The sequence below is a fragment of the Staurois parvus genome, unplaced genomic scaffold, assembly GCF_062004578.1.
Source record: "Staurois parvus isolate SC_StPar_1 unplaced genomic scaffold, SC_StPar_1.0 ptg000081l, whole genome shotgun sequence".
NCBI lineage: Eukaryota > Metazoa > Chordata > Amphibia > Anura > Ranidae > Staurois > Staurois parvus.
The window spans coordinates 12,785,626-12,795,965 of NW_028317877.1; the positions used below are offsets into that span (position 1 = coordinate 12,785,626).

General features: G+C 40.9%; 1 protein-coding gene across 1 annotated transcript; it reads right to left on the bottom strand.

Moving 5' to 3' along the window:
- Window positions 1-366: 366 nt before the first annotated feature.
- On the bottom strand, window positions 367-7,656 carry LOC149468691 (cystatin-like). The gene is made up of 3 exons (XM_089669787.1): window positions 7,311-7,656; window positions 2,123-2,224; window positions 367-537 (listed from the first exon to the last, which is right to left on the bottom strand). Exons 1-3 carry the CDS (start codon window positions 7,527-7,529, stop codon window positions 466-468), a joined length of 393 nt encoding a protein of 130 aa, XP_089525913.1. The 5' UTR covers window positions 7,530-7,656; the 3' UTR covers window positions 367-465.
- Window positions 7,657-10,340: the final 2,684 nt, after the last annotated feature.

Genomic DNA, 10,340 nt, shown 5'->3' on the forward strand with positions numbered 1-10,340 from the left:
GAACCTTTTCAAAGTCACGTGGATTTGAAGGGGTTCCATTGCCATCAATGGACAGTGACTTGATGCTACTTTGATGCGACTTTCGCTGGCACTCAAAGTCACATCAAAGTCGAACCTTTTCAAAGTTGCTGTGATTTTAGGTCGCATAGATTTGAAGGAGTTCCATTGCCATCAATGGGCTGTGACTTGTCATTGCCAAAAAAAAAAAAAATGCGAAACGCTAAACGCATCAAAAACATGTGTTAAAAAAAGGCAAAATGCACTGCAAAACACACCGGAAAAACACATAAATCGCAACACGCATAGGTGTGAACCAGTGTGAAGTCAGCTTTTAAGTCTACTATATTTAAATAAACCACATGAAAAGAGTATTTTAGATTTTATTTGATCATATAATGTGAAAAATCTTTTTCTGAGTATATTGTAACATCCCACAGTTTTTTTTTTTAGAAGGATCAATCTTCTCTATTTGCATGAATGGTTCAAAAGCTCAATATGATTTTGCCAGGGGATAGACAGAACTTCAAATCTGCATATCTGCGGAAAATGTGGAGAGAAAACATATTAAAAGCATATACAATCATATGTGAACTGCAAAACCTATAAAACCCTACAATGAGTAGTCAGATCTCATGAGAAGATGCTTCAGGACTGCGCTGGAGCAAATCTTTTGAGATTCAGTCTCCTCTGCATTCCCTCCCCCCCCCACCCGGATCTTGTCGAATGATGGTGATGTCACCCCCTGCATTTTCATGCAGTATTTTGGCATGGAGAATTTGTCCTGAAAAACCCCCATCCATCGTTGCTCACCAGCAGAGGTAGTGAGTCAGTCAACAGTAAATGAGCGCATACAAGCTTTGGACAAACATATATATTTACTCAGGCCAAAATAAATATATATAAAATAATTAAATATATATATATATATATATATATATATACACAGTGAAGGAAATAAGTATTTGATCCCCTGCTGATTTTGAATGTTTACCCACTCACAAAGAAATGATCAGTCTAAAAATCGAATGGTAGGTGTATTGTAACACTGAGAGACAGAATAGCAACAAAAAACTCAAAAGAAATGCACGTCTAACAAATTATGCACTGATTTGCATATTCATGAGGGAAATAAGTATTTGATCCCCTATCATTCAGCAGGATTTCTGGCTACCAGGTGTCTTTCATACAGGTAACAAGCTGAGATTAGAAGCAGTCTCTTAAAGGGAGTGTTGCTAATCTAATTTTGTTATCTGTATAAAAGACACCTGTCCACAGGAGCAATCAAACAATCAGATTCTAAACTCTCCACCATGGCAATGACCAAAGAGCTGTCCAAGGATGTCAGGGACAAGATTGTAGACCTACACAAGGCTAATTTGTTAGACATGCATTTCTTTTGAATGTGTTGTTGCTATTCTGCCTCTCAGTGTTACAGTACGCCTACCATTCGATTTTTAGACTGATCATTTCTTTGTGAGTGGGCAAACATTCAAAATCAGCAGGGGATCAAATACTTATTTCCTTCACTGTGTATATAATATAAACAAAAAATATATATATACAAATATATTTTTTTTTTTTTTTGTGACAGACTACATGGACCACTTGGTCTATTTTTAAGCCATCCCTCTTCTGTGTTTCTACCTGACCTGCAGTTCCTCACCGCTCCTTTCTCCTCCACATCTGCCACTGAAATGACTGCTGTTGGTGACTTTAGAGAGCAGTGATGTCACTCCCCTGGTCATGTGACACTATGCAGGCCTAGTGACTGGCTGCTAGACCAGAGCACTGTCACAGGTGAGCAAGTCACATGTTCCTTCATGCCTGCAAACACCAAGCATTATGGACAGCTGCAGAGGAAAAGGTGTGGAGCACTCTTTAGGTGAGTATAAGGGGGTTTGGATGGGCACGAGGCCTTTGCATAGACATTATCAAAGTGCTCTTCATGGGTAGGGTGACAGTGTCTCTTTAAGTTGTTTTTTTACAGCTAGCTTTAATTTTCACATTTTTATTCTAGCAACCTCCATTCACTTTGATTAAACAGAATACAGAACACCTTACATACATCATATATGATATACTGTACTAGTAGTAAGAAACATTTTACTATTGCAGCTCTTACCTTTGTTTGATGTGCCTCATCTGGGTATGATTCTGTTTCATAATTGTTACCGGAGCTCATAGTAACTTCAACTTCCATCCTATATTTTGTGCCAGAAACCACCTAAAGCAGAGTAATCAAAACTGATAAATACAGATGAAATTTTTTAATTACAGTCATCACAGAACTTAAATTCTATGTCAAGCCAAAAACTTTTCTAGTTTTGAAAAGAGTGAGGAAGAATTAGAACCCTTGTCTGATTTTTATATGCAAACTGGGGCTCATTAAAGATATTTTCCTTCACTTTCTGTCTTGCTTACAAAATTGAAGCAGACAGGAGTAAAAAAAAATCTGCAACAGGGAAAAAAAACATAAATAGGACATTTTTCAGGGGTTTGGCTTGTACTATTCTCCTAAAGAAGCCTAGGGTATATTCTTTTGAAATTCAGTTTTGTAAGTTCACTTTTGTAAATTCTCCATCAAGTGAAAATTCTCTGGCTGAGAATAGTATAAAACAACATTGATCACATTAATTTACTGGTCAAACGTTTTAGAACACCCCAGTTTTTCCAGTTTTTATTAAACCTTACACAGTTTAATGCCTCAGTGTACTCTGAAAATAAAGCATAGAACCACAAACAATTGGAAATAAAAAGAAATCATGGAATAATTTGCTTTAACAAAATTAAACAATTGAGTACTGTCCATGATACTTTTTTTATTTGCACTAACATACAATTTTGAGGACAAGCTTTTGGGGAATGTCCCCTTCTTCAAGGTCTAAGCAGTTCTTGAAGAAGGGGACATTCCCCGAAAGCTTGTCCTCAAAATTGTATGTTAGTGCAAATAAAAAAAAGTATCACGGACAGTACTCAATTGTCTCTGTCGCAAATGCACTAATACGGCTACAATCAACTTTAACAAAATGCAACCCAATTTTTTGACTCATCAGACTCCATACACACAATGCAGTTTAATAACACTGGTAACATTAGCTGTGCAAAGCTACAGTAAAAATGTGAGTTTTTCAGCAGTTTTCAGTGTTTTTTATGAGCATTTTTTCACATTTGCGTTTTTAAAAAAAAATTTCCAAAAACGCTGGTTTGCCACGATTTACAGCGTTTTACCGTGTTGTGAGTTTTTCAGCGTTAGAGTGATTTTACAGCTAAAAAAACTCCTCTAGAAACCCACTAGACTAGTTCTGGAGTTTTTTTCCAGCCAAAAAACGCCCCTGCCAAAAAATGTTGATTACAGTCTATGTGTGCATGGACACATAGGATAACATGCTGTGGAGTTTACTGGCTGTAGAAAAAAATGTCAAAAGCCAAAAACAGCAGCTGTAAAAACGTCCAGTGTGCATGAGGACTCAATGTAGCCACCTTTTGTAGATATAGCATCTGAAAACACTTATTCTGAAAGTTCTTCCAAACACTGTTGCTGAAGTTCCCACAAATGTGTTGCACTTGTAGCTTGCTTTGCTTTCACCCTTCTGTCCAGTTCATCTCAAACCAGCTCCATGGGGTTTAAGTCTGGAGGCTGGCTATTCCATGATTTGAAGCCTACCATCTGGTTGTTTTCTTCTAAAGTAGTGATGACACAGCTTGGAGGTTTGTTTTGGGTTATTATTCTTGCTGTAGGGTGACCCCCTCCCCCCCCCCCGACCAACTAGGTGTATACCAGAGGGCATTGCATGGCACTGTGAAATACTGCGGTAGTAGTTTTGGTTAAGAGTATTACTCATTCTGTGCAAGTTGCTGACTCTGGATCCAGCAAAACAGCCCCAGACCGATACATTTCCTCCTCCATGTTTGACATTTGGTGTCACACACAGGGGCGTATTTACCACAAGGCAAACAAGGCACTTGCCTAGGGTGGTATTTTTCAGGGGGGCAGCACCTCCCCCCAGAAGAAGGGATGAAAGAAGGGACACACGCACCATGGGAACCAGGTGGGATCCGAGAGAGGCTGCAGGCTGCTTGATGTGAAGAGTGTCTATTGCTGGGGGGGGGAAGTAGCGGAAGGCTCTACCAGGTGGGGGGCAGGGGTGTTGTTGGTCAATTCAATTGCAGGCTCTCTCCACGGGTGGAGGAAGGGAGGGTTGTGTTGGTCGGTGTCCGGGAGGCAGATGATTTTTGTGTTGCCTAGGGCAGCACAAAACCTAAATACACCACTGTTCACACACCAAGGAACCACGCCTTTCACCTACTCAACACCATATAAAAACCCTGCGTGATGAACTGAAGATTTTACATTTTGATTCATCGGTCCAAAAGACCTTCTTCCAGTCCTCAGTAGTCCACTAGCGGTGCTTCATAGCCCAGGCAAACTTCTTTTTCTTAATGTGCCATCTTAGCAATTACTTTCTTAAAGCCAATGGACCTGTCAAACCTGGAACTTGAAGTCTTCTCTTCACAGTTGAAACTGAGACTTGCTTACTTCGATCGGTGTTACGTTGTGCTTGAAGCTGTTGTCCTGTGAGGCGACTGTCACGTCATGGAGCTCCGCTTTATGTTTACCTTTTGCCTTGCCCTTCATGATATTGGTATACAAAAAAGAGACACCAGCAGCTGCCTCAGCTTGTCTGTAAATTAGCTGGTCCTGATCAGGGGAGGACTGACAACTCATGGAGCCCCCGGGCAATAGGGCCCCTGTGTCCTCACCCACACTCAAACCACACCCAAAAAAGCCCATGAAAGGTACCAGGGACATCTCATGGGGCCCCCTACTAACCCGGGCCCTCGGGCAGTGCCCGAGTTCCCGAATGGTCAGTCCGCCCCTGGTCCTGATACAAATAAAATACCATGCCCTGGTTGTGATGAAAGCAGATCATGTTCTGGCAGATTTGTAAGACTTGCACGTGTAAGTAGAGAAGAACTTGACAGAACTATAACACAGACAAAGGTCAGGAAAGGTGGATGGAAAACAAAGTGTGTCATCCAGAAATTCAGCCAGGGTTGTCAATAAATCTGAAACATGAAAAAATAGCAAAGCAACAGGCTTTTAGCCATGAGGCACGAAATGTGCATTTTTTTTTAGAAACAACTTTCCCATCCAATACTTCAACAGGACAATACCACAGTTATGTTTAAGTGGAATCTAACCAGATGGAAATAGTCATTTATCTAGAGCTTTCTGCGCTCTACTGTCCATAAATGACTGTAGGCTACCTGAGGCAAGGTGTCTAAAAAAGAGTTGGCACCAGCCTAATATAAGCCATGCATAGACTTTTCCACTTCACATGTTATGTATTGATTGGTAACTAACTGCCAGCCACCCCATTCAAGATTCCTTCTAGCTCCATGGTCAGATGAGGGGAATTGCTAAGCTCTGAGCTGTGACACCAGCCACTCTATCAAAGAAAAGGAGTATTGTGTGTTCAGCAGGGCTGCTGTCAGAAACCACGGGGCCCCGTACAGTCAACGCGAAAGGGCCCCCAAATCAACAAAGTTTACTATGCTTCAGTTATGAATGAACACAGTGATTGACTGGTACTAATCACTCATTGTGTTCATTCAGGAAAGGAAGGGGCTGGTAAATATGACATGTTTACGGACTCTTACTCCATTCTTCATCCTAAAGATCCTATAGTGTTTTTGCAGCTGGGAAAGAGAGAAGAGAAAGGGGTGGAGCACACGGGGGGGGGGGGAAGCTTGGGCAGCATGGGGAATGTATGGTTCATTGGGAGGTGCTGCAGAGAGAGCCATACAGGGGATCAGTTCCAGTAATTGCCCCCCTCACCCCGTAATGTCTGCTTTCCTTTAAGTTTGTTTCAACTTGGTAGATTTAGCCCCAGTTCACGCTCCTGTGACTTATTATGTGACATGCAACACATAAAGTGGCACGAAACGTCAAACCACATTAATTTCAATGAGTGCCATTAATCAATGCGACTCAGTTTGCAGTGACAAAAAAAGGTTCCTGCTCTATTTTCAACAACTTTGGCGCGATATCAGTGCCATAGACTGCAATGTTAAGGCACAACAGTTGCAAGCGAGTCACATGACTTTGGAGTTGCAGCAGTGTGAACCAAGCCTATTTGCCCTGTTGGCCATTGGCACTGGAATAGCAAAAAAAAACTAATATTTTTGAGTTGTCACCAGAACAAGATATAAGTGTTAGGCTCCATGTACACGGGACATTTGGAAAACACTTCTGAACGATGGAAACTGACTGCTGGAAAATGTAGTTTAAAAAAACATCTGTTTAGCCGCGTTTGCATACCGCGTTTATGCACGTGTATGTGCATTTGTGTTTAGAAGCATTTTTAAAGATAACATCAGGAGACCTTCCAAAATGCCCAGAATGCACTGAAAATCAGTAAAAAATTAACTATTTCAGACATTTTGAGACAAATAGAGAGAGCAGAAGTAGACAGAGCAGTATGTGTTGAGATGACCTGTCTTTTCTGGTTGTATTCACTATGGATCCCATCATGAGCATAATGCAGCACGTTCTACCAATTTTTCCTTCACACAAAATCTGGAACTGACTGCGCTGGTGTGCTAGGTCCATTTGAATACATGGAAAATGCTTTGCCTGCATTTCTAATGATGAAAAAAGGCTCTGGACAGCATTTGGATATGGAACAGTTAAAAAACGCTTATAAACGCAAACGCTTATAAACGCGGTTAGCCGCATTTACACACATTTACAAGCATTTGTTGTTTGAAACGCTGATAAAATCTACTCCTGAATGCAAGTTTGGTGCATTAAAAAAACAACTGTAAACTCAACTGCCTGTAATGACATAGTGTACATGGACACATAGGAAAACATTAGGGAGAGTTCAGGGGCTACTGAAAAAAACACAGAAAAGCTCCTGAACGTGAGTTTATCAGCTGCAGTGTACATGAACCCTCAGCCTTCCCGATGTTTCAGTGACAATTGTCAATGAGGGGAGTTCCCTTCATTTTTTAGAGATTTCCTTCCTTGTATCCCTGGGACAGAAAGTAAAGGGAAGTCTTCCCAAGAGGCCAGCAAAAATAAATTGACAGGGCCTTTAAACCCTTCCTTACTGTATCCAAAACTAAAATAAGAGTTTTTAGTAGACATGTACTTTAAGTCACAAAACAAATAACATTTTACAATGATATGGGATATTCTCTAAAATATCTCTAGACAAGAAACAAATACCTTAATTTGTGATCATTCCTGATTACATGTGTCACTAAAGTAAATAGTTCAGAACAGAATACAAGCACACACTAACCTGTCTTTTGAGTTTTATAGTCCTGATGATTTTGACGATGTATCCATTGTTGCTGATTTTGTTAAATTCTTCCCGTGCAAAATTCAGAGCAGTCTGGACACCCTGATTATCCTCATTAACATCATTCCAGCCTCCAACTTTTCTTCTCTGATATTGTGCAAATACTTGTACAAATAAAGCCAATGTAAGTGCCATACATATCTTCCAGTACATAGCCATACTGAAGGGTTCTTATTTCTTTTTCTGAGAGTTCAAGTCTGATCCTAAATGGCTGTATCCAGATGTTTTGAAGAGAAGCAGACGCACCAGTATTTAAACAGTGGGATCCCAGTACTTTTCCTAATCCTTCTTATGAATCACATGTTTGGCAAGCAGTTTAGGAGGGTTGTCAATGGAAACATTTACAAATTTCAGGGGGAGTGTAACATATCCTCCTCCAATTCCTAAGGAAATCAAACTGCCCTTGTGACTCAAGAAGGAATGAGCTGTTTCTAATTACTTTACAGTATATGGTGATCAGCCATAACTTTATGACCACCCACTTAATATTGAGTAGGTCCCTCTTTTGCTGCCAAAACCTTATTGTATTCTACAGGTGAAACTCGAAAAATTAGAATATCGTGCCAAAGTTCATTTATTTCAGTAATACAACTTAAAAGGTGAAACTAATATATGAGATAGGCTCATTACATGCAAAGCAAGATAGTTCAAGCCGTGATTTGTCATCATTGTGATGATTATGGCTTACAGCTCATGAAAACCCCAAATCCACAATCTCAGAAAATTAGAATATTGTGAAAAGTCTGTCTCATATATTAGTTTCACCTTTTAAGTTGTATTACTGAAATAAATGAACTTTTTCACGATATTCTAATTTTTTGAGTTTCACCTGTACTTTAAAGTTAAACTCCAGGCAGACATTTAACCCCTTGCCTACCAGGCACATTTACCCCCTTCCTGCTCAGGCCAATTTTCAGCTTTCAGTGCTGTCGTACTTTGAATGACAATTGCACGGTCATGCAACACTGTACCCATATGAAATTTGTATAATTTTTTTGAGACAGAGCTTTCTTTTGGTGGTACTCTATTTTTTGCTAAGCAAACTAAAAAAACTGAACATTTTGGAAAATAAAAAAGGTTTTTTTTCTTAGTTTCTGTTTATAAAATGTTGTACATAAGTAATTTTTCTCCTTCACTGATGTGCGCTAATGAGGCTGCAGTGATTGGCACTGATAGGCTGCACTGATGGGCGCTGATAGGCAGCACAGATGAGAAGGCACTGGTAGGTGGCACTGATGGGCATTGAAAGGCATCACTTGTGAGCATTGACAGGCATCACTGATGGGCACTGAAAGGCAGCACTCATATATAATACTGATGGGCACTGATAGGTGGCACTGAATGGTACTGATAGGTGGCACTGATTGGAACTGTTTGGTGGCACTGATTGGAACTGTTAGTCAGCACTGACGGGCACTGATAGGCGGCACTGATTGGCACTGATTGGCACTGATAGTTGGCACTGGAAGGCAGCTCTGATGGGCACTGATATGTGGCACTAGTGTGTGCTGATATGTGGCATTGATGTGCACCGATGGACACTGGTATGTGGCATTGATGGGCGCTTACAGGTGGCAATTATGGGCACTGACAGGTGGCACTGACGGGGCTACACTGATCATCAGGGCACTGGTGATCAGCACCCTGATGATCAGTGTACATGTCCCCTCTGAGGAATGCCGATTACTGGCACTCCTGTCCTCACGTGCTCTCATTGAGCACTCAGGTTTTTTTAACACTTTTTCTGATTGAAAGGCTCACAATATAATGGTGCTCTTTGCACTTGTTCAGTAGTCAGGTGGAAAAAGCACCATATTGTGGGAGGTAGTTTACTGTTTTTTTTCAATCTTTCAATTAGAATATGTGTTATAAAAAGCTTTGAGTGGACTGCCTAGCACAATATGGTGCCCTTTGCAATGCTTAGGTAAGGTTGCAGAGTAAGGTTGGCTTGGCTATTATCAAGGGTTAGGTTTCACACTGATGCATTTTTCCTGCATTTTTGCCTTGCTAAAAATAGAAGACAAATACAAGAAAAATATTTCCCTTTAAATCCTATGGGACTCTTCACTACTGTGCTGCTGGTGCAGTGCGTTTTGAAATGTCCTGCATGCTGCCTCTTTGGCGCGCTTTTGCAGCATAAAGTGTTACTAAACCCAGGACCCTGCATTTACTATATCTGGTCTCCCACAGTACACACTACATGGAAATGCAATCATTTTAGTAAATATAAACCGCCAAATACCTTTTCTCATCAGCAGTTAGAGCTGTATTGTAACTTCAGCAGAGCACTAGTTAAAGCTTGTAGGAGGAGTTTTCTTTCTGCTCTAGGAGGATGTGAAACCCCTGACCTCTGTATGGACAGTGCTTATTGGCCCATTGCTGATCACATGCACTCTACCAAAAAAAAAACACCTCTCTAGCAATACACACCAAACTGAGCATGTGTATGTGACCACGGATTCAGTCTGTATCAGGTGGTCATTTCAACAAGAGGAGAGGCAAAGAGGAAAGGATCAAACAGCCTTTTTTACACAATGCAGAGGATTAACCCCTTAGGTACCATAGTGAGTATAACAAGCATGCTTTACTGTGTATACAGACTGATTTTACTGATGTGGGTTTAGTAACACTTTAAGGGGAAGTGGTTTGGGGGGTGGTAAAGATACAGCCCAGTTGCAAGCTGAACCTCCCCCCCCCTCCCCTGAAAGAAAAATGATCTACGGCCTTGTTGCCAGGACAGTACAAATACCTCCCAAATGACCCCTTTTTTGGAAAGTAGACAGTCCAGGGTAAGAGTCCAGGGTAAGGGTAAGAGGTAAGCTTTTTCAAGTTGTAATTTTTTTGCCACTATTTTTGGGAAAATGAATAAATGACCAAGGAGTTAGCAACTTTAACCCTTACTTACCAAGTCAGTTCCCCCCAGCGTCAGAATGCCCACCGCAGTCCCGCTATAAGTCACTGATCGCCATC

What these genes read in the sequence shown, in the direction of transcription:
- LOC149468691 (XM_089669787.1), bottom strand. Translation starts at nt 7,529, where the DNA reads ATGGCTATGTACTGGAAGATATGTATGGCACTTACATTGGCTTTATTT. An exon ending in CTATAAAACTCAAAAGACAG is followed by an intron (nt 2,225 to 7,310) that starts GTTAGTGTGTGC and finishes ACTCTGCTTTAG; the next exon opens with GTGGTTTCTGGCACAAAATA. An exon ending in ATGAGGCACATCAAACAAAG is followed by an intron (nt 538 to 2,122) that starts GTAAGAGCTGCA and finishes CATTTTCCGCAG; the next exon opens with ATATGCAGATTTGAAGTTCT.